At 45.7% G+C, this 25,204-nt stretch overlaps 1 protein-coding gene across 5 annotated transcripts in view; it reads left to right on the forward strand.

Moving 5' to 3' along the window:
• MED17 (mediator complex subunit 17) overlaps nt 1-25,204 on the forward strand; it is a 251,061-nt gene that overhangs the window by 83,773 nt on the left and 142,084 nt on the right. For all 5 annotated transcript variants that reach the window (XM_065438751.1, XM_065438752.2, XM_065438749.2 and 2 more), the window contains one exon: nt 3,683-3,939. In XM_065438751.1, the coding sequence (XP_065294823.1) occupies nt 3,683-3,939 (257 nt within the window). The remainder of the gene's footprint in view (nt 1-3,682; nt 3,940-25,204) is intronic.

The following is a 25,204-nucleotide window of genomic DNA, read 5'->3' on the forward strand; positions in this document are numbered from 1 at the left end:
CGCAGGTTCGCAGTCCTCTCTTGATTTGGTGCCTGGTGGTCGTTGACGTCGTCGGCACCTTGGCAAACGCTACTTATGATGACCTCATGAGTCATCTCTTCATGGACGACAACACCTTCATCCAAAGAACGAACTCATCGATGCTGAGGCCATCTGGAACTCCATCTGTCACGGCAAAAAGTTCATCCCATGCGAGGGCCAGTGATGGCGGCACTGCGCCGTCAGCACTGTCAACTAGTGCACCTTCAGGCGAATCTTCTTGCGATGCCACTGGATCAGCGCATGATGCTTGCCGAGTGGCAATGAAGCCGGCATGATTAAAACAATTAGCTATCACGGCTGGCGAGGTCACAACCCATGTGGCGGCCATCATCTCAAGCGCCATGAACATGTCCACTACGATAGGACGCTTCAACTGGAGGTTCAGCAGCAGACGTTGAATCAGCCTCTCCTTGTAGGTGCACTTGACGCTACGAATGATGCCTTGATCAAGCGGCTGCAGCACGGAAGTGCAGTTAGGTGGAAAAGAAAACCAAGCGCACGTTTCCCAGTTCCACGCCATCGACATGATGGGCACTGCAATTGTCCAAAAAAAGGCAGACCGATCTGCCTGCCTTCCGCATGTCTGTATCGAAGGCCTGATCTGTCTGTATTGTATATGGCCCGGATCATCCATGCTTTCAGGTTCGCGGTGTACTGTACGGGCAGCCGACGATTTCCCTTGAAGTAGCGGGGCTTCTTACTGCTGCCGATTACAAGCAGTGGCCGTTTATCTGTGCCGTCCATCTTGGTGCACAACAAAACTGTTCCACGCCGCTTGCTGTGTTTCCCCCCGCGGCATTTCTGGCCTTTTAAGGGGGGAGGCTACCCTGGAGACCGAACTTTCTTCTTTTTTAAGCTATCCGGATGAAACTTTCAGGGTACGTTCATACCACAGAACTATGAGGAACTGCAAAGTGTCATGAACATATGTTTATTACTTCCAGAGTTATTGAGGTTTAACTAGGTGAATCATGTATATGCCTGAGGAAGAGCCTGGAGAAATGCCAGGACATCGTAAAAAGCTGGAATTCACTGTGACGATCCCTTGATAGATATCCCAGGGGGCTAAAGAGCCCTTTGCTTTAATTTCCCCTCCAAAAAATTTTAAGGCAACTTTGAATTTGATGTAGCCAGTAATGACCACATTCATCAAAAATTAATTGCTTATTATAAATTAACTGCACTAGCTTTCAGAAAAGAAGCCTGTTACCCCCTGGCAAAGTCATTCAGGAACAGAATAAAAAAAAAAAACGGCATACAAATCTGAAGAACACTGCCGAAAGCCTTCATTCGGTCATGGTTGCTGCTGCCGAAAGTAAAAAGGCATCATTGGTTGCGACAGAGACAGCCGTCCATGAGGCAGTCTGCAAACACAATGCTGGGGCCCGTCGTGCGTATGCTGAGTATTGTGCAACACTTGGACTGCAACTGGGACAACATGCTTCAAGATAGAAACTTCGCAGAGCAGCAAAAAAGGATGTCTTACAGAAAAAAAGTCATGCAAGACACATCAAACCAAAGGCAGGGCACTCAAAAAGCTGCGCACTGAAAAGGACACAAAAGACTACAACCCCGGTGCCTTTTGATAATGTAAAATCTAATGTACAACTTTGAAAGCCTCTTTCTCAAAATAACTTTTCTTGCTTCCTGCTTTGCTTGTACCACTGATTTCTTTGTGACCACAAGGTCTATTTTGGTTCCGTTTTTTCCCCCTGTAATCCTGAATGTACTGTCCAGGGCATGACACTCTTGCTTTTGCAGTTTGTCTTTACTACAATTCATTTGGCTACTTGCTCACAGCCTAAACGTCTGTGGTACATTCACCTCATAAAAAATGAGAACTAAAAAAAATTTCATTGCAAATAAAGAAATCTAAAAATGTCGCGACCTCAACCATTCATCTTAGAATGCACAGTGCTTTGCACAAGTGTTCTATCATATTTTTTAATTGATTCTGGCTTGGAACAAGGCCAGAAGGAGAAAAATATTATACATAAAGAAGTTCTAATAATATCTGTATGAAATTTATACGGTAGTATCACAGAAGCGTTGCTGATAAGTCTGCCAATTTTCATAAAAATCCACGAAGAAATAAAGTTGAAAGTTGTTGAACGCCACGTCACCCCTTAACGTGATATGGCACAGAAACACCTGTGCAATGCGCTCACGTTAGAGGCCAAGATGACTTCGAGAGTGGCCGCTCCACTAAAATGGCAATTAAAAAATTTTTTTTGTGATAACTACTTTATTTTTTAAGGGAGGACATGGGTCCTAAAATTCTTTTTTCTTATATTTGGGTGAATCATTAGTAAACTCCACTGTCTCGGGTAATTTTTCTTGCTGATTTCAAATCTGTAATTAGATTTTTGATAGCTGTAGCAGTTCAAAAAATATTGAGGTCTGAAGTGAAGTTAATTTTAAACTCGTTATGGGGCTTTTTGACGATTCCGTCTTGCTAAATGAAAAACTAAACGCATGACACCGTTGCTAAAGACCTACTGTAGGAGGTGATGCTATCTTTATTCATTTGGAAGCATTTTACGGACAAGAAAACAATTGCATTTATTATGCAAATTTTTTTCTAATTAGCAGCGAGTACTATACCTAAACGTAATTTTCATCATGGTGCAAGAGTAATAAAAATAGCATTACCCCCCAGATCATTTCAATGTGAATAAAATGGTACCACCCTTGTCATTTTTTGCCAAAAAAAAAAAACGAGCCTAGAAATAACACCTGTAAGGCTGAGTACGGTGTCAGAAACATAGAACTGAAATAAATGCATTTGAAGTTTCAAACAAATATAGCTTTTGCTGAAGTGAATCTACAGCAATACAAATGGGACCGTTTTGAAGCTCAATGTTTTGTAAGAATGGCCATACTAAATGTGTGGCTGTCTGGCTTTTTTTCATTTGGTAGAATTGACCATGTTACTGAATGAAGGCTCTGAGTGTAAGTAGCCTTCCAAGTCATCTTCACCTGACAATGGCTGTGGAACTTAGGATCAGAGAGCCAGTGATAGATATGCAGCTGCTAGGTGCTTTCCAGAATTGTACTTCTGTATGATGCCTCGATCACTTCTGCAGCCAGATGTTGTGCCGCCCAAGGGGTCTAGTGAACAGAGCTCATGATGAGGTTCTTTTTATGAAGAGAGGGAGGAGGGGGGGGGGGGGGGGGTTGTATGATAGATATTGTGACAAGCTATCGTGGCAATATCATAATAGAGTGAACACGCAATATTGCGGGTCCGAGTTGCCGACGCACGAAATGCCTAGGTGTGTGCAAAAGAGACGAAGTCCTGCTAGTTCTGGCCAGTGGCTGCATGCAGATAGATACTGTGCAAGAAGCTTTGTAATCACATGTGCTATCCATGTTATCTGTTGGCAATTGAGTGCCTGCTCCTTTCAAAAGAGCATCTTACATACCCTTGAGGTCAGGCTCTCAGTAAATGGAACTCGCAGTGAATGGAACTTATTTCCCTGGTCCCTCGAGATTCTGTTTACAGATTGCCAATTTTTGTCATACCCTTTGTTTAGAGAGCTTTGATGACAAAAAACAAACCAAGAGATTCACCTGTTGTCTGATGCCTTCAAAAAAATGAACGAGTGGTGAGCTGGGTTGTGCGTGACCTCCCGTGCAGACGTGGAGACGATTGCGAGTGGTCAGCTGAGCATCAACCTGCCACAGAACGCCTTTTCCAGCCCCGAGACCCACTGGCAGCAGCGTCTGGAGGCTGCGCAGAATGTGCTCTTCTGCAGGGAGCTCTTTGCTCAGCTGGCGCGAGAGGCAGTCCAGCTGCAGCCGTCCATCCCCAACCTGGTGGTTGGCAACCAGATAACCACTGCCCTGTTCCCGGGTGTCCAGCTGTGCATCGGTCTCTGCCATCGAACACTGCAGGTACAGTGAAACCTCGTTAAACTGTAGTTGGCCGGAGCTCGGAAAAAAGCACCTACTAAACGGTAGTACTGTTTAGCCGAAATAGCGGGAGATCGCCCACTACCTGTCAAAACGGAGCTCAAAGAGAGTGCGATGAAAGGGAAAAAAACATGCAGTAGTTGTTCACTACGCGACAAAAGTTTTATTTTCGTTTGATGCCGTGGCGGTCTAGCAGCAGTGACAGCGGCTTCGAACTTACTGAAGCTACAAGCCAACCCCTTCTTCTCGGCAAACACTCGCATGGCAGATTCCTCGTTGGTGTTGCATATTCTTCGTGCACAGGAGCAGTAGCGTTGCAGAAGTCGCGGGGTACCTTTTCATTGTGGGGTGCTGTTCTCATCGCGACGATTGCATTCATGAAGCTGACGTAACGCGCAGCTTCTGCCACTGTCAGGCCTGAATCACCTGTGCTGTCACTTTCCGTGTTATATCCGTATCACTGTCGCTAGGCGATACTTCAGCAACAACAGAGGCAACGATGGCGAAAAGTCGAACCTCGTAGTCGACACTTCTTTGCAGTCGCAGCAGCACTGCCGAGCAACTTCGCATTCCAACTGCCACACACTGTAGTCAACAGTACATCCATGTCGCGTGCCAATGCCGACTTCTTCGTGTCAAGTTTGATAGCACGAACAATGTCTAATTTTTCTTCTACGCTGAGCACCCGGCGTCTTTTTTATCTGAGCTTTGGCATGACGCGAGTCCTCGCTTGCACGACGCCACAACATTCTCTGGCGCGGTGCCGAAATGATGTTGATGTGGCTTCACACGTAAACGCACAGTGCCCTTGGAGGCCGTTGTTCTGATCTCTGAGGCTTGTTATTCTGCCAGGCCGCCCGATTGAGACGACGCATCACCGTGTTTGCGCGACGAAAAGTGGACACTACGTGGTAACCGATACGTACGCAGTAAACTGGTATGGTTTATGCGGATAAAAAACGCATTATGTTCAATCGCCACTGAGTCGGGAATTTGACTTTACTACTTTTAAAACGAAACTACTCTTTAAGGGGGGAGGCTACCCTGGAGACTGAACTCTTTTATTTTTTAAGATATCCGAATGAAACTTTCAGGGTACATTCACACCACCGAACTATGAGGAACTGCAAAGTTTCACGAAGATGTGTTTATTAGTTCCAGAGTTATTGAGGTTTAACTAGGTGGTTCATGTATATGCCTGAGGAAGAGCCTGAAGAAATGCCAGGACATTCTAGGAAGCTGAAATTCACTGTGATGATCCGTTGATAGATATCCCAGGGGCCTGCAGAGCCCTTTCCTTTAATATTTCCTCCGAAAAATTTTAACACAACTTTGAATTTGATGTAGCCAGTAATGACCACATTCATCAAGAATTAATTGCCTATTATAATTTAACTGCACTAGCTTTCAAAAAAAGAAGCCTGTTGCCCCCTGGCAAAGTCATGCAGGAAGAGAATAAGACAAACGGCACACAAATCTGAAAAGCGGTTCTTGAGATATCGCCTTCCCCAGCACAACTACTAGTGAAAAAATCCATTCCGAGAAAGCGGGCCTTAAAGTTGAACACGTGTTTTTTTTTTTTTTTAATTCTGCGGAGCTTCTAATTAGCTCTTGGGGCTTCAGACACACTCAATGTGTCGGATTTCCGACTGGTGACAGCCGATAGCACAGTTCCGCCGCTGAAAGCGTCTACGTAGTCGGCACTCGCTGCGGGAGATCGGAAGTTCGATGCTCGTACAAGACGCATATCGCGCTTCCGCGCACCGAACATCTGCACTGTCTTGGGCTTCGTTGCTGGCATCGCGTGCAGCAAAGAACTAGCGAAAAAAAGAAAAAGAAGAGCTGAGAAAATAATCTAAAAGATAGCGCAAGGCGATGAGCACCTCGTAAGCAGGTTTCTGTTAAAGCGGACGGAGCAAGGGGCAACAACGACGTGAGCATGGCTGGCGCGGCATCAAAGGGAGCAGTTGCCGCCGCTGCCGCCCGCGCAGCAGCCAATGGCAGGCGCGCTTTAGCCCGCGGGATTTGAACGTGCTGCTCCAGCCAATCAGTGCTCCGCATCGCATCGCGGGAAAACGCCAATCGCACCTCAACCTTGCCGACGATGCCATTTTGCAAGGCGGCAAATCAAAGACAAAGAATTAATGGCCGAAACTACACCAAGATGGTGCGGGCAGGCCGCATGGGCCGGGAATGGCGCGCGCGTGAAGTTTGGCTTCATTTCGGCATTTGTGTGCATTTTGTGGGCCGCAGTGGCCTCAAAAGTAGCATTTTTTTGTACTTTGCGGTTGTATTAGGTGCTGATAATCACAGAAGAGGTAGCTTATGAGACATACAACCCAAAAATACTGTTTTTCAATAATGGACTTTTTCTCAATTTTTCGGTTTTCGAGGGCTGCGTCCCCCCTTAAGGGGGGACATGAGTCTTTGAGACGAAAAAATAGCGAAAAAAAAACAACATTTTGAAAATAGTGTTTCTGAAATCTACAGCCCCTTTCCCACAACCAGACCGAATTTCTAAACTATTTGATCGGTATTGTAGCCGCAGCATTACTTCATTTCATTAATACTAGCAAAATTTGAGCTGAAATTAATACTAAAACGGCACTTCTGTTACGAAACGCAGCTACTGTTCCACACATCGTAGCGTGGACATCTTGGTCTCATTTCAAAGAGCGCTCTTTTTTGTTAAATTTCCCGCCAACACAGGCTTTATGCAGCCATTGGATTCCTTCAGTTACCGCGTCAAAAAAGGGTCCCAGCGCTTTCTTATTTGTTGATGAGTGCTCGTGACTCGAGGGCGCCATATGATTGGCGTAATTTCTTTCTCATCGTCTGCTCCCTGCTTCAGTCGGCAGTGCGCCATCTGCCATGGCCCGTTTGGGAAGAAAATTCCACACGAGGAACAAGTTTGGTGGAAGAAAGGTGCGACGTACATTGATTGAGAACTGCAAGAAGCGCTCCGCAAACCAGCAATTGTGGCGCCCGCCGGCGCTATCGCCGATCGGATCGCCGATAATGCCAATGTAGGCTTAGGCCTAGCAAGCCCTTTGCCCTCATCTCCTGCCGGAGGTACCGAAGGTAGCGTGCGTCACGACATGAAGTTTCTGCAGCCCGCAGAAATAGAAGAGGGCAAAAGGAAAACGCAAGAAAAACTGCAGTGCCTCTCGTCAATTCCCGCGACGGAAAGGAAGCGAGATGTACTAGGTGATAGCTCCGATACCACGGCGTGCCCAGTTGACGGGACTGTGTTTACCGTTGTCAGTTTAGGTGCAGTGAACACTATGCTTGCGGCGGCCAATTGCAACACATATAGTGGGGCTTAAATATAATCAGAGAGGAGCATGAATACGGACTTGCTGTGAAGTTGCTTCTTACGTGCGTGAACTGCGGTGTGGTGTCGTCGAACTGGAGCTCGCCACGTGTGCGCGGTGCACAAAAGGTGAATCTGTTTACTGTGAACGTTCTCGCCGCTCACGCTATGCAGGCAACTGGAAATCGCCATACAGCCCTGAATGATGTGTTCTCAATTATGAACATAAGCCGTTGCGGACTCTACACAAAGACATGGCAAAGCTACGTCAAGGGAAAGCTGACACCTGCAGCCGATCGCGCGGCCCGCAACCTGACAAGCGAGTGCGGTCGGTCGGTGCGCGATCTTTACACTGAGTTGTGCCTTAGCAATCCTGGAAACATCGTGGTGTCGTACGATGGATGAATCGCACATCGGCGTCGGCGCCGTGATTGAACGGTTCACTGGTTTTGTTATTGACTGTGTTGTCTTGAGCAATTTCTGCGCTGCATGCGAGCGGGGCCCCAAAGAAGATAATCCTTCCTTCGAAGATTGGAAGGCCAGTCACCAGTCACAGTGCCAGAGGAACACTGACAAGAAGTCGAGAGAAATGGAAGTGGAGTCCGCTCTTATTCTTTTCAGGAGGTCTCTCGAATGGCACAACCTTCGCTACACCACTGTGCTCAGTGATGGGGACAGTTGCACGTACCTTGCCTTGCAAGAGAAAAAGATGTATGGATACATAGAGATTGACAAGGAGGATTGCGTAAATCATGTGCAAAAGCACATGGGCACAGCTTTGCACAACCTTGTAACGAAGTACAAAGCACCGGGCTTTCAGAGCCTTGGCGGAAAGGGTCGACTGACAGCAGATCTCATCACAAGGCTGAGCGCGTACTACGGGTGGGCGCTGAAAATGCACAAAGGACATGTGGATGGCATGCACAAGGCAGTGATGGCTACGTACCATCACATCACCTCCAACGACACTGTTGCAAACCATACAGTTTGCCAAACAGGCCCCAACTCCTGGTGCCGTCAAAATGCTGCACAGGTCAGGTGCGAGCTTGTACCGAAACATCCTCGCAACTTGCGTCCTCATGTTTGCCAGGCCTTACTCCCCATATACGAGCGCTTGAATGATTAAAAACTGCTTGAAAGGTGCCAACGGGGAAAGACCCAAAACAACAACGAGAGCTTCCACTCAGTGATCTGGTCTTTTGCACCAAAGGAGCGCCATGCCTCTCTCTTCAATGTGGAGGCAGCTGTGGCGGAGGCAGTGCTGAAGTTTAATGCAGGCAACTTCAGAACGTCGGCGTCTATACTTGAAGAGCTGAGCCTCTACCCCAGCAGAGTAAGCAGTGACCGCATAAATGAGAAAGATCAGCGGCGAATGAAGGCTTCTGCTCGAAAGCGTGGATCTGTCGAAAACATGAGTCGAGCCTTGAAAAAGTGCCACACAGGAAACAGTTCCCAAGCTGACTATCTGCCAGAGGCATACTAACCTGTTATGGCTGGTATTTCATGATATTCCTGAATAAATGAAGTTGCGTGTCTGTTATGCAATTTTCTCAAAACAAGCTTTTCATTCACCCTGCTTGTTTGTGGCAACAATATCTCAAGATCTAGGACAGCTAGAGCTGTAATTTTTTTTTGTATATAAAGCTAAATGTATAAAGCTTGAAGTGCTGCAAGCAGATTCTTGTTTTTCATTTTCCTATAGTTTTTGTTCCCCTTTTGTTCTTGTGACCTTGTAGCAATGGTGTAAACAATGGACTAATTGCTAATTATTGCTAATGGCTAATTATTGTTGGATTTGATAACTGCTTGCAGCATTTCACTCCTTAAACATTAAGCTGTCCACTCATGCATTAATTATAGCTTTCTGTCCAGAGTTATTTTACCTATTGTCTCCACAAATAATAGTAGTGTACTTTTAATTACCTCCATAATTGCTTGACCTATAAAAAATAATTGCACTTTTGAAATCAGCTTGAAAAACTGAACAGGTCTATGCATTTTAATTGAATTTGGTCTAAAAATAAGTATGATATCTCTAATCACCATGTCCCCTCTTGACTGCTTCCTGGGCACTCCACTTGTGTGTAACAAGCCACGGCTGTCGGCGTTAAAGAATGGCACTGCTATAGCAACTGCAAAGATGTGTCATGGGTGGCAAGTGATATGCGAGCACCGCCAAGGCATCCCTTTGGTAACGCCAAAAAGGGCCTTTTAAATATTGTGAGAAGGCTGCCGTGGCAGCCTGTCAACTTGAGAAATCCAGAAGAAACACTAAGGAGAGATCGCCACAAGCATCTCGCCACAAACTTTTCACCGGCTTGCACGAGAAAAGCCTATGTCCATCAGCCGTGCATGCTTTACGCAGTGCTTGCCGATATCCTTCTCCAAGGCATCCAAGTGCTCCATATAGTGACGCAGAAGGTTCCTTGAGAAAACGAAGTCCCAGAGGGACTGAATCATGCCGGGCCTTCTGTGATGACAATGTTGAGGCAGCCTGCCCTACCAAGTCATAGCTGCCGTCGTCGCCGTTTCTATCCAATGCAAGCATGTTCGTGACAATCGCCTCATTGGTTAGAAGCACTTAGTTTCCAAATCTGTAGCAGTGCGCTTTCTTTTCACTGGCAAGGTCATGCATTGCCGATTATCAGCGGGCGCATGAGCCATCTTCTGTTTCGGCGGCGAGTCAAACCAACTGTTGGTAAAATGAGGTTGAGAAACCTCAGGGCCAGGAACGATTTTGATGAAACCAACAAAGACAAACACGAGCGATTGAGCCATTTGCAGAACTTCACTGAATGGGAAGCCAGCAAGCAACATGCAAGCAATCTGTGAGCAGCACAGTTGGCGTGGTCCATTCGTGTTTCAGAGGGTGAGGTGGCTTAGGGCTATGGGTGCAGCCCATTCGGGTTCGGAGGGGCGGAAGGGCGACGTGACAGAGGCGCACAGAGATGGCTGGAAAATGAGTGCGTGGCGACTGTTGAAGCAGCAGTCTATTGTGCAGCGGAGCGAATTTCTTGTTTTATTTTTTTCTTTTGAAGGATTTCGCATTTCACTACCTTTCGGCTCGGACTGCCAGGAGCCAGACTTCATCTTTATAAACGATAATGCAGCATAGAGGCATTGTAGTAAGCAGGCTACTTCACTATGGAAAACATACAAAAGTTGATGGTGCAGCAGCTTCTCATTGTTAAAACTTGTATCGTTATAAGTGGGTTCTAATGTAATCAACCATCACTGGCTCTTAAATTGAAACAAGTCCACTGCAATGTGTTGCCAGGGTCTCTTCTGAAATTCGAAGCTTATTACAGTAAAAGCTCGTTAAGCCGTAGCCACTTAAGGGGGGATGCGGGTCTTGAAACTGCAAAAAATAACAAAAAAGTTGATTTTCGGAAAAGTGCATTTTCGCTACGGTTATACATTCAAGAATCCCTTCGCGAAATCTAGAAGCTAAATTTAATCGGAAAATAATAAAAAATTTCGCTTAAAGGGGCCAGGGTGAACGTGAAATCAGCAAAATTTGATCAAAAATGTTCAAACTTCGTGCCGTCGCCATTAGCGAATGCAGTGGCCGGTGGCCACCACCTTGCACTTGTTTTGAAGCTGTTTTCTTTGTGCACATTTTGCGCCAGTTCAAAATGGCGTCGGGGAAGGGAAACCGACGCTATTGCGTCATTTATGAAGGATGCGTCCGTGCCGCCGATTGGCCAAAGCATGCACACCCCCCTGCGCGCCTCGCTCTCTCGCACGCCAAAGAGTGCTGGCACTCTTTGGCGTGCGCTTAACCGCTCTCGCGTTTCGTTACGTTTGTTTATCTCTGGTTTTATCGCGCCGCTGTCTATGTTGTCTACGTTTGTTCGGCTGCTTGCTTCGCGACGACGTTTGATAAGGTGTTCATTTTGCTGCCCGGATGGCTGGTAAAGATCGTCGTCTCAAGGCTACTAGGCATCAAGCGGTTGTGGAATGCGTGACGGAGGCAGTTAGGCCTGTCATACTCGCGGAGTTTCCAGTTGCTGGTCTGCCTGGACATTCTACCGGATCGAGTTCCGAGCTGCAAACCAGCACGTCTAGCGTCAACACTTCGTCCGCCCACGCCACGAGTGTTGGCACAGATCGTGCAGGCACCGTTTCCTTCACAACTGAGGAAAGTAGCGAGTGCGCAGCGATCGCCGGAAAACGTGCCTGGTGTCGCAGTCTGCAATGGAACGAAAGTTCAAGCTGCTGGGTGTCAACACGAAAGAGGACATCAACGACGGCAGAACTGAATTTGCAATCGTGGATCTTGCTGTGTCCCAGGTGCGGCTAGAAAGTGGTGATGCTTTCAAGGACCCCGCCAAAGAGTACGGGCTCTCAGCAATGTTCTGACAATGTTCTGTCGTCACAATGCTGCGAGTGCGAAGGGAGAGCCTGAACCTAGGCACCACTACAACTTGCCAGAACGTGTGGCAGAAGCAGTGCTGCCTGTATATACGCGACAACCTGAAAAAACCCTGCTCTAGAGATGCCAGCGAGGCAAGACACAGAATTTGAATGAGAGCCTTCACTCAGTTATTTGGAGTGTACAGCATGCATCTCTCTTTGCCGTGCAAGCTGCTGTTGGGGAAGCTGTCCTATTCTTCAACACTGGGAACCTGCTTGCATCCACTGCAATTCTACAGCAGCTACACATGAATATTCGTGGCACTGCATCTCAGCGAGCAAAGGAGAAAGACGGCCATCGAAATACTAACAACAGCAAGAAGCAAGAAGCCTCTTGGAGTGCAAGGAAGCTAGCAAAAAAGCGGCATAAAGATAGAATGCATCCAGATTGTGCCCCTGGTGAATTTCCTTGAGATTTTATTTGTATGTTCCCAATAAAGATGTTGCAGAATGTTTTTCTTTGATTTCTCAAAACAACAATTCTGACAGACTTCCAATTTTGCAAGTAAAATAGCTTCTGTCCTATTTCAGCTATCAGCATAATTTTTTTTTTACAGAAAAAGAAATGTATGCAGTAAGCAATATGCACCTTTATAAAGCAGTACTCTTCTCAAAAAGTTCTTGAAATCGGTCACATGCTTGACATGTCAAGATGGCATTTTTTCTCACAACTTTGGTGAGCTCTAACTCTTGCTCAGATTAGCCTAGAACATTGATTAATACCTTATGGCACTCATTGAACATTCTAGGTAGTCTTTATACTCAAATTACTGTGTTAGGGTTTTCTGTTTAGATGCTAATTTTCCTCCAAACAAAGGACCCAGCTTATACAATGCTTTTAGAGTATATGAGAAACAACTTATTCTATGGAAATATAATTATATTTTTAGAATCTGCATATTAAGATACACAAAGTGTGAAAATTTCATTCAGATCTGTCCACAAATAAAAAAGTTGTATTTCAAGTGTAGCCGCTTCCCTTAAACAAGTGAACACGATCAGCAGCCGAGTGCAGGAAGGTGGTGGGGAGGGGTACTGGCCTCCCTGCCTGTATCGTTTTCTCACATCAGCTCTGCTGCCCCCCAATATGGATTTTTTCATGCAACTTGGTTGTAACAATTATTCGTTTTAACAATGGAATTTTTGTGGCACTTGAATATTGTTATAAGTGGGTTCAACTGCATTAGTCAAGATACCATGAACTGGTTTGCCTGGATGAACTCACATTCGCAGCTGTAGTCCACCTCTTCAAGTCATCGTTTGCACGCCATGGAATTTCTGACAAAGTGGTTTCCGACAATGGCTCGCAGTTTTCATTGACTTGGTTTTCACTCTTCGCTCAAGACTACGGTTTCAAGCATAGTACATCGAGCCCTCACTATCCATAAAGTATTGGACTTGCTGAGGCTGCGGTAAAAATATCGAATTCCATGACAAAGATGAAAGACCCTTACCTCACGCTTTTAGTTTACAGGTCGACTCCTTTGAAAAATGGGTATAGCCCTGTGGAACTACTCATGGGTTGTCAGCTAAGAACCAAGCTTCCTCTTAGTTCCACCAAGCTAACACCCCAACAGTTGGATCAAGAGAAGCTCCAGAACTTTGAAGGATGCTCTACTGAAACAGCTTTATTAACTCTTAAAAAAGTGTTCTACAAAACATTGAAAATAAACATATAACTCTCGGTCTTTCATTAGATTATAATAAGGCATTCGATTCACCTAAAGGGACCCTGAAACGATTTTGGCGATTTTCTACAAACGTACTGAGTCGTTAGAGTAGGTTCTTCTGATCATTAATTGATGCATCTAAGTGCTCTGCGTAAAGCGTGTAATTTATTATAAGGTTTTAAAAATACACATCGCTGCCGATCGCAGCGCACTGCTCGGTGGAATTTTAAGCCGCCCCTACCCATATGATGCAAATAACCCATATTACGTCACATGGGCGAGCTATCTGATTGGCTGACCAGGGCGCGTGGTCGATAATTTTTCCAACTTTATGGTGAACAAATGATGCTCGTAATAGTTGGAATGTTAGTTACTTTGTTTTTGTAAAAAGAAAATAACTTAAAGAGAATACACAAGAATAGTTTTTTAGTACACTTCTTTATTTCTTTATTTCTTTATTCATCAATTACCCCACAGCGCCCGAAGGCGTTACAGCAGGGGGGTTACAACATGGAATAAAATACATCTTCGTTCACACAATGCACTTGCTTTTCAGTCAGCCTATTCCACTGTTTAAGGGGGGATGAGGGTCTTGAAAACTTTTTTTTTATTTCTTAACGTATCTTCCTGAAAATTCGCATGCAGATATATCTTTCAATGCTGATTCCAAATATATATTCAGATTTGATATATCTCATTTAGAAATGAAGATATCGCAAAATAACTGATCCCACATAGGTCTTTTGTTACGGGCCATTATGGTAATTTCTTAATTGAAAAAACTAGTTTTAAAGAATAGCTGTCATTTCCAAGGACCTACTGCACATCCTAAAGCTAAAGAAATTTTTAAAAAGTCATCATATAGGTCATGAATGAATATCAAAGTAGGAAGAAAAAAACAATGCAGGAGTAATTAGCTTACACCTGACCTAATTGCTAGTCTATTTGGTTTAATGAAAAATGGAAAGCTTTAGGATGCAGCTGAGGTTTCACTGAAAAAAATGATACCTAATTCAATAAAATCAGTTGATGCAAACATTATGAAAAGTTCCGTAAGGCAAAGGCATTTGATCAAAAAAGCAAAGCTGAGAAAATTGCATTCAAAGTTTTGCTTACTCTGCCACTTTTGTTTACCTATCACATGGAAAAATTTAATGCTTTAGCATGCAGCCCAGTCATTACTGAACACAATAATACCAAACTCACAGAAATCTGTTCATGTAAAGATTGTGAAAACTTCTGTATTGCGTTGGCCTTTGACAAAAAAAAAAAGCTCAAAAAGTCACCTGCTATTTTCTATGAATCTGCCACACATTCACAAAAGTCCTGGGCAGTAGTCCTGGGTTCTGTCAGGCTTGTGTTTCTTGGCCATCCTCTTCTTCACCTTTTCAGCGTTGGTGTGACTTTTATCAGACCTGCACAGCCTCTGTTTATCTTTCTCAAGGCTCCTACGAATGAGGCAGCTCCCAGGACTGTAACCAAGCTGTGCTGCAACAGCTCTGCTGGTTGCTGCCATTCCTTGGTTGAAGCGAGAAACTGCTTCTGCAACAGCTCTTTCAACAGCCAGCAAAGAGTCATGCGTGTTCTTGGAGCTTTGGCTCCAAATGACAGAGTGTAGGCACTCAATGGCGTTCTGTGTCATGCCATCTTTGCAGCGCTCCAAGAGGGCCTCGTCGCCCAGCCTTGCAAATATTGGCTCAAGAGCAGTGCGAACGTGGCCTGGCAGAGGGTTTTTGTGTGGTGACGGCTCCACTTGGTTCGCCAAAGCACGATTGAAGGCACACCACGAATCAACCCCTTGAGGACAGCAACTGTGGTCTGGGGCTTCATCTGTCGAGGTCATGTGCAACAGCGTGGCATGCACTGCCTTTTTCATGCCTGCAACGTCGTGGCTGTGGCTCCGCAAGGCATACCCATAGTAGTTTGTAATTTTCTTTATCTTATCTTGGGTGAGGTTGCCCTTTCCGCCAAGAGATTCTCCTTGTGCCTTCTTCTTCTCCACCAAGTTGCGAAGAGCCGTCCCCATCCGCTTGTGGACATGGTTCAAGCAGTCTTTCTTTTCAATGGATATATATCCATACACTTCTCCTGAGGTCAATGCATGAAAGGTGCGGCTATCACCATCAGAAAGTATAGTTGTGTACCGCAACCCATTTTTTTCCAGAGACCTGTTGAACAAAATGATAGCTGCTTCAGTCTCCATCCGGCCGGCATTGCAGTCGATGTTTTTCATGCACTTGTGGTTCACAGCCCAGTCACCGTACCCATCATCACTGGGATCAGGTGCCCCTTGGCACCCACGACAGTACCTCGAGAGCACAACATGGTCCAGTACTAGGCCAGTGTATAGCTCTATGATGCAGCCTACTGCAATATTTGAATTGTGACCACGTGTCTTCCATGTGCCATCAAATATGACATCTACATTTCCTGGTGGATTCAGGAAGTTCTTGTACATGTCCTTCACCACTTTGACGCTTGCTGCTTCTGTAGCAGTAGCTACTGCCTGGCAAGCTTTCACCATGGTGTCCATATGCCCCCTGAAAGTCTTGTGGTGAAGTCCTCGGTGAGAGAGGTTCATGGTGGCACAAAAATCTGCTAGGGCAGTCGCTCCCTTGCCTATACTTTGAATTCCCTTCATTGCCCGCAAATTGACTTCAAAGGGCGTGATGTTGGATTTCCCGGGCACTCGTGGCGACGAGAAGTGCCGCTCGGCGAAATCGCAATTTGAGCATGTGAGCTCCAACTTCACTGCTAGGCCGTATTCTCTCTCACTGCACTTTGCGAGTTGGAGAGTGGTCATCCCACACTTGCTGCAGCTTGTGGACACAAACATCTTCTTTAGCACTGAGAGATCAACGATGATGTACTCTGTGCCGCGATCGTCATCTTCACTTGCTGTGCCGACGTTCATTAGCTCGAACTTGCGGGAAGTCGCGGACTGCTTCGCCAATGAAGTTTTAATGTTGTCTGCGTAATTTTCGCGCCCCGCGCACTCCGCCTCCGTGAAAAACACCGTGTCGAAGCGTTGAGCACGCGAGCTCGGTTCAGCCGCGTCCGTCGGCACCGAAGCGGCGTGCGGAAACGCCGAAGTCAACGTTAGGCTTAGGTCAGCCGGCTCAGCCGCTTCCGACGACACGGAATCCGAAGCGACTTGCAGCGTCTCAAAAGTTGGCATTTTCGACGGGCTTAGTCCAGGCGCATCCACCGGCACTGCACAGACTTGCGTTAACGAAGTTGACACTGATCGGCACTGTCCAGCCGCGTCCACAGGCGAAGCTAGCGTCGACGGGGTTTGTTCAGCCGCATCCACCGGCGAAGCTGTTGTTGGCGAGCTCAGTCCTGCCGCATCCACCAAGGGCACAGCAGCTTGCGGCATCACCGAAGCTGTAGTTCTCGACGATGTAGCGCTGTTCTTATTCCATGCGCGTCTCTTTTTGCCGACTGCTTTTCGCGTGCTTGCTTTCAAGCGCGCGTCTCGCACTATCGTGACACGCGGAACAAAGCCACCAGGCACGCAAAAGCAAGAAATTCGTGGTTAAAAGAAGCGACCCAATAGCCAAAATATCTAGAAGAACGATAAAGAAAAAGGCAGAACGAAAAATACTAGGAAACAAAGAGGAGCTCGAAAAATGACGTGCGTGCAGGCGAAAGCAGACGACGTGAAGGAGTCGGACAACGCTGCCGCGGAAGGCGAAGCATACGTCACGGCCAATCAGAGGGCTGCGCCTCGAGGAGGCGCCCGGTTCACCCAATCAGCGGCTGTCTCGCGACGATTTCCCGCTTGAGAACGGGTGCCAATCCCTCCGCTGCACGAGGGTCAACAGCGTGCCGAGGGGCGCCAGAATGGAGAGCGGGAAACCAGCTTTCAAACGAGACCAAGATGGCGCCGATCGGTACGCGTCGCGCGGAGCTACGGCAGCTTGAAAATGAGGCAAATCTTCGCGCTTGGCGTTCAATTTCGGCTCACCGACGTTTATAAATTACCGTTTATTTTATACTTTGAGTAGGAATTGCGCCATAATATTTTGTAGAGGCATAGTTGGGACATTAAAGACTTCAAAAACGCAATTTTTGAAAATTGCCATTTTTGACCATTTTTCGCGATTTCAAGACCCGCGTAATTGTTCGAACAAAAAATGAGTTGGCATACATGTTCGTCTTGGCAGGATACTCGAGGATTTTGCAACTATGATCAGTTCGTTTTGAGATGTAATGAGGTTTCAGTAGGTAAATTTCCCTATTAATTCCTGTTTTATTGTAATAAATCGAATATAGAAATTTTAATCTCAGTTTATTGCGGCGGGCAGAAAGTGATTCCCATCCTAGCTCAGCCTTCATTGCAGTGCAGCTCTCCTTTCTTCCGTACCGCCCCAAGACGAACCTGGCAGCACGGTTTTGTATTTTTTCCAGAGGGGCAATGAAGGTTACCTCGTGGGGGTCCCACACAACACAGCCATATTCTAAGAGTGGTCGAACACAAGTTGTATATGCCATACGTTTTAAATTCGCATGTGAACATCGCAGGTTTCTCTGAATGAAATTTAAAGCTTTACCAGCTTTGGCTATGATACTGTCTACCTGTGGTTTCCACGAACATTCAGACGACAGTAGCACACCTAAATACTTATACGTACTGTCTTGCTTCAGTAGTACGTTGTTCAGATGATACCGTGACTGAATTGGTTTCTTCTTTTTAGTAAATGAGAGATGTACACACTTTGTTATGTTCAAAGTCATTTTCCATTTAGTACACCAATCATGAATGATTGATAAGTCGTTCTGAAGTTCAATTGTATCATTGTGATGGGAAATTTTTTTGTACACAACACAGTCATCCGCAAACAACCGTATAGAAGATGAAATTCCGGCAGAGATATCATTAATGTACACCAAAAATAATAACGGACCCAGAACGGAGCCCTGTGGGACTCCTGACGTAACATTTGAATATTCGGAGCATTTTCCATTCAGTATTACACATTGCCTTCTTTGGGAAAGGTAACATTCAATCCATTTAAAAACAGTTGCATCAATGTGTAGGGTATTATCAGCACTTCCGGCACACAGCAAGTGTCGTCTGCTTGTGTTACAACGTACTCCATTTTGACGAGAGCTCCGCGGTAAGAGTCGGTCTCAGTCTTTTCGCGAGCACTATGATTCGACTTTGTTGCCTTGTGGACTGCAAACCTAGCGACCTGCAAACCGCGAGTCCAGTATTAGGGCAAACGCAAGCGCAAGGGGACAGGGTCTGGCCGCTTGACTGTGCCGGGATGAGCCACGAGATGAGAAGGGCAAATGTGAACGGTCTGCACGGTGCAGCCACCTGGTGGCACAGAGCTCAACCATACACAGTAGCAGCAACGAAGTGTATTCTTTGCTGCTGGTGTGTATTTTTCGCAGGAGTGTAATCATCAACACGTTGATTTATAAATGTTTAAAATGCTTTACACTTGGTTAGAGCAATATTAGCGCTTTGTTTGACTGGTTAAGCGCTGCGCCAGCAAGTGTCTGGACCGTGCAGACCGATCAGGCTGCTCACGTACGTCTACGCTGAAGTTCCTTCATCAGCTTGAGTTTATGCCTCCAGTCATTTGCCGAAATGACCAGCTTGCCTGTTTTTAGCGGAGTACCGGACACGTTCGGCGCTACGACAGAATGCTCGCAACGCACGGTGCTTCGATAGCTCTCGGTCGACGGCCAAGCGGCTAGCGGAGAGGTCTCGCGCGGGAGGGGGCGTGCTCCTAAACAACCGGAAGTGAGCGATGTGACGTCGCATCGTGACGCTGAACCAGTGAAGGCGGAGCTTAGCGCCGCTCGCTCGGCGAGCGAGTTGAGGAGGAAAAGCATAGCTAGGGAGGAGGGTAACTTCTAATCGCTTGCAGCTCCATTAATACGTAACGCTTCACTTAAATTGTGGTGCGAATGTTGTACTTAAGCTGTACCCTACGCGCCTACAAAATTTGTCCGAACCGTTTCAGGGGCCCTTTAAAACTCTCGGACTACAGGGTTCGTGGTAAGCAGCTCGAACTATTCCGTTCATACTTAGCCAACAGGACTCGGTGTGTGTACATTGGCAATTACTATTCATCTCCCCTCCATATAAAATGTGGTGTGCCCCAAGGCAGTATTTTAGGTCCCCTTTTGTTTAACGTATATATAAACGATATTGTCCATATTGACACAAGCTCAAAATTTATCATATATGCGGATGATAGCACTAACATACTCTCCGGAACTGATGAAGCCGATCCAGCATCAAAATGCAATCACTTTCTTGAGAAGCTCGTATTTTGGTCACATTCTAGCTGCCTCAAAATTAACCCAGCTAAAACCAAGGTTCTTTTTTTCCGTGCAGAGAGAGAGAGAGAAAGAAACGTTTATTATACGAAACAGTGTCCCGAGCGAGGACGGGTATCACCCTAATGTGGGAAGGCTCCTTAGTCCAGGAACCCTCTGGCTTCGGCTGCCCTCTTGGCCTTGGCGACGAGTTGTCGTTGGTCTTCCAGGTCCCCGAGGGTTAGCTTGGCCTCCCACGCTTCGAATAGGTCGTTTGCTTCTATTGCTCGTTTTGCGTGCGTCTCTGGTTGCATTTCGCTGCCTTCCTGCCACGGGCATTCCAGGAGCAAGTGTGCCGGAGTGTCGGGTACGTTGCAGAGTGGGCAGAGGTATCCGTAGAGCGTCGGGTAGAGGCGATGCATTGTCGTTCCGTGCGTGTACGTACTACTTTGCAGGCGTCTGAGGATCAGGCTTTCTTCTCTGTCGAGTTTAGGGTGTGGTGGAAAGTACACTCGACGCTCGAGCCTGTAATGTTGCAATATGGCCGAACAGTTGGTAGGTACGGCCTCAGTCTCTTCTGTCGCGGGTCCGAGAGCGCGTGGGGAGAGGGGAGCCCGGCCGACGTACTCGCGGGCAGCGGCGTGGGCCGCTTCGTTCCCCTCTAGTCCCTCGTGTCCGGGTACCCACGTTACGGAGGTGTACGGGAGCGGAGTGCTTCGTCTTTTTAGTATATAGAGTGCATCGGCCGAGATGCGGCCCCTCAAGAAGTTTCTGCAGGCGGCCTGAGAGTCGGTGAATATAACCGCTGAGTCTGTGCATGTAGTGGTGGCGAGAGCGATTGCCGCTTCTTCAGCCGTTTCCGGGTTGTGTGCCTTGATGGTTGCCGATGCTAGCTCGGAGCCTTGGGAGTCTACGACGCTGAGAGCGTACGCGTTTCAATGCGGATACTTGGCCGCGTCGGTCTAGCGGGCATTCGGGTCATGCTTGAAACTTCGTTTGATGGCGTTGGCTCTAGCCTGTCTTCTACTCTTGTGATATATGGGATGCATGTTGCGCAGGACACGTGCGATGCAAATGCACTCTCGAACGTTTGGTGGTATTCGCTCTTTCTTGTCCGTGTCTGCGACATACGTCTTAAAAATAATATAATTAATTTAGAACAGGATACGTACTGCGACAGGCACAGGATTGAAATCATCAATGAATATAAAATTCTCGGAGTAACATTTAGCTGAAATCTCGCATGGGATTTGCATGTTGACAACTTATGCAAAAAACTTTCAATGACCACAGGAGCTCTATTACATTGCCGTGCAATTCTCCCAGTGGAAAAAAAAAAAATTTAAACATATTTTGCTTTGTTCGCTTACCATATTACTGTAGTCTCGTATGGTTGACCACTACACTAAGGAATATTACGAGGATTTGTTGATTACAAAAGAAAGTTGTTCGCAGTATCGCAAATATTGATTATTCAGCTTCCACAGAATATTATTTTAGGTTGTACAACATTATGAAAATACTACAACATATGTATGAATTTCGTGTTTTGCGTTCATTCTATGTGTCTTCACCCACTTTTAAAACCTTTATCAACACAATAGCACAGCTTCAGCAATATACCAATGTTTGTACACATTGTCTTGACTTTTGGATAATACCACGTTTCCGCACTTTTTACAAACTGCAGTCTTTGAAATATAATCTTCTGTAGATCCTCAATAAATACAAAAATATAGTGAAGCCCACACTAGCATTACTTCATGAGCTCTATTTTTTAAAAAAACATCATACCTACCACTATTGTCGTGAAGCTGCATATAATTCCTTTTTTTTTTAACAGAAGCTAAATCCTCCTCTCTGCTTGTATTTCACATTGTAGTGTTTTAGAATGTAATATCTTTTCCTGATATATTATATGTGTTTGTGAGTATGCATACATTATATATATATATATATATATATATATATATATATATATATATATATATATATATATATATATATATATATATATATATATATATATATATATATATATATATATATATTATTCCCCCCTTTTTTCATTATATTTGACTTTTCAATATTTTTTTTTCTGTATATAAAGCATTTTTTTTTTCATTTATACCAGTATATCTAGTATTGTGTATTCTTATTCGTATAGTGTATTCTTATTCTGATAAACTGTTATGTTTTTGTTTAACGGTTCGACATGCATGTCTAGGTCAAGTCCTGCCTTGAATATGGTGTCTGGGTCTCTGTCAAGCTGCAGACCGCAGCTTTTAGCCCTGTCAACCACAAAACTTGTTTGGAAATAAAGAAATTTGAATTTCAACAACACCGGAAATGTCAAAGGAAAGGCTTCGAAAGACGTCATGGAGCCCGCGACCTGACGGCGCTTTTCTACGGAGACAGTGTCTGATTGACAGACCTCAAGTGCAAAACGACAGTAGAAACTCCAGCCGATGAGCCTTGGTCTTACTGGGTTGACACCGACACTGGTGCTATATGTAGGAATAGGACCAGCTAGTTCAGTATCTCCCTGCTAACACCAACGCAGAAAGTGCCCGTATCCCACATGCATACCAGAAATGGGAAGTGCATGAAACCGCCTGCTGCAGCAAACTTTGCATGCTTTATTGTGGAGATGTTGTAGATGCTGCCATCTAGTGAAAGCGTGGTGTGATAGTTCGCCAAGACAGCGCGTGGAGAGCGATCTGGCAGCGTGTGCTTCTTTTCAGGCAGAACACAGCCGAGAGACTGTTATACGTGTGGTTGTGTGACCCCTCCTTTGGCCGTCTCGCTCGTCCCTCATGGCTACAACAGGTGCTATAAGAACCTGCACAGAGCAGAAGCCAAGTTTTGCAGTCATTCTGTTAGGGATGTTTCCGTGCCCACTTTTAGCTTGCTGTTGGTACTGTTAGCTCCAAAAGGGCCATTGCTGGAGTGGTAACACAGAACATAAGACAAACTATTTGTCACTTTCATGTAAAACAAATTAATCTAACTAAAGCACAAAAAACAGCAGTATAGACAAATAGTGCATGTGTGTTGCACATATTAGGCAGTAGAATTGAAAGAAAAAAATGTTTAATGTGTACAGTTGGACAAGATAGCGCACATTGAATAATAGTACACAGTGAACAGTAAACTGCAGTTTCACAGAGTCCACTATTGAAATAAATAAGCGATTCAGGCAGCGTTAAAAAATTTGTTCACAGAAGAAGGTGTTACCACGGATTCAGGAAGCATGTTTCATTCTTGAATTACCCTGGGGCTGTACTTAAAGGCATCGTTTCGTCTGAATAGTGGTGACATATCCATACCATGCCAATGTTTTGAGTGCTCAATTGGCTGAAATTTAAGGAAGTTCGGTGCACTGACTTTGAGTTCATTTGTGAATAATTAGGGAGAGAAAGGTTAGTCTCTCAGATGTTGTTCTCAGTCTAACATAGGTGAATTTGCTGACCTGCAAAACTCTGTAGGAGACTGGAAGTGGCAATATTTGTTAAAGATGCACTGGAAGCCTGCGGTCCTGCATCCACGATAAATAAGGCTTTAACTTGCTTCTTTAATTGTGTTGGAGCAACGCCTCTTCTATTTTCAGTGCCCGGCAATTCACGCTCTCAGCGCCGTTGCGTCTCCGTTCACGTAGCGCGCTTGGCAGCCGCGAGGAGGCGCCACGTAAACAGGGTTTGTTTATCACCCGATGGCTCGCGTGATTTGGCCATATGAGATTTGACGACGTGCTTTGCTGCGTTGAAACATGTGCTTTTGCGACACGTCTCGCTTCGTCTGACATGGCGTACTGTTGCGTGCCTTTGTGCAAGTCGGATGAAAAAAAGAAGACTCCGGGACTATCGTTTCATGAATTTCCATCAGACTTGGCATTGAGGGAGAAGTGGATTGCTGCAGTTCGACGCGATGGTTGGAAACCGAACGACAGGCCGTGCTACACAAAGGTTTGCCGCCGGCACTTCAAGAAGGAAGATTTCATTGAAGGCAAAAGACGTCGACTGAAGAAAGGTAGTGTACCTTCCGTTTTTGATGACTTCCCTCATCATTTGCAATCGAAGGCAACACGAGACAGGAGCACAGCAAGCATAGAAAAACGAGCCCAGTTTACGTGTTCGCTGTCGACGAACGCTTCGGCCGCCACCGCATCAACGTCTGCCATGCTACCGTCCGTAACTTCGGCCAAACCACCTACTGAGGAAGGTGCTCTAATGGACACAACACTGTCAGTGAACCCGCGGACCACTCTTATGTGAAGAGTAATATGAGCAATCGAGGCGTCCAGGTCGACTGCAGAGCACCAATAAGTCTACTGACAACAGAAAAGGTGAAGTGGAAAAGAAGAGGGAAAGATCGACCTAAGAAGCCAAATTTTGCGACTGACACAGACAGTTGATAAGTACAAGCAGCTGCTAAAGGAGCTTAAGGAGGATTCCCTCGCTACAGATCTATCTTACATACGGCAGAAAGCAACGGAAAATGAGTCTTCTGCTTTAATTTTGCTTGATCAGGTGAGAAATTTTAGGAAGAAACGACCAACATGGTCTGAAGAAATGACCCGTCAATGTGTTGTGCTGAGACACCTTTCTACAAGAGCGTATGAACACATGTGGGGCCATGGAATTTTCAAACTTCCTGGCAGAAAGACACTGTTCGCATACATTGGAATACAGAACAGTGAAACAGGCTTCACAGAACTGGTTGAAGCTCGCCTCAAAGCAGAGCTTGAAAATCTCAAGGTGCCTCAGTCAAGAATGTGTTTTCTCATCATTGACAAGATTCGTATTAAAGAGAAGCTGCAGTACAATAAGCAACAAGACTGTTTTGTGGGGCAGGCAGACATGAGCTCGCCGAATGCTAGCAGTGACCTTGTGTTAGCGAACTCCCTTTTGTGTTTTGTGATCAGTGGACTTTCATCCTCGTACAGGATTCCTGTTGGTTACTTCTTTACAAAGGGTTTAACTGGTACCCAGCTTATGCGCTTACGGTCTTCATAATGAAGAAAGTTGAGCCTTGCGGTTTTCATATTATCAGACTTTCCACTGACAACCACAAGGTAAATGTACAAGCCATGAGACTTCTAAGGAACGGCATCGTTACCTACAGAACTGACCATCTATGTGACCCGGATAGGCCACTGTTCATGAGCTTTGACCCCTGCCATGCGCTAAAAAATGTGCGGTCTCAATTTTTGGCACACAACATCAGACCCAAAGGAGAAATTTCAGCGTCATATCTGAAAGATGTGTATGAGCTCCAAAAGAACTTGATTGTGAAGCCGGTGCGTTACCTCAGCCGGAAGCATGTTTTTCCAAATAACATAAAAAAAATGAACGTGGTGAGGGCTCTTCAACTCATATCTCCTGCGGCAACGGCTGTTTTGCAACATCTTCAGGAACAAGCTCGTCACACTTGTCATATTTCATTGGCAAGTGCAGGCCCGACCATCACTTTTATGGAGAACTTCTATCGCTGGTTTGTTCTCTACGACACTAGTAATACAGTTCAACATCTGCGCCAGAGGTTCCCAGATGTTAAGCAGTACGACAGC

This window comes from Dermacentor albipictus, chromosome 7 (assembly GCF_038994185.2).
Source record: "Dermacentor albipictus isolate Rhodes 1998 colony chromosome 7, USDA_Dalb.pri_finalv2, whole genome shotgun sequence".
In the NCBI taxonomy this organism is placed as follows: domain Eukaryota; kingdom Metazoa; phylum Arthropoda; class Arachnida; order Ixodida; family Ixodidae; genus Dermacentor; species Dermacentor albipictus.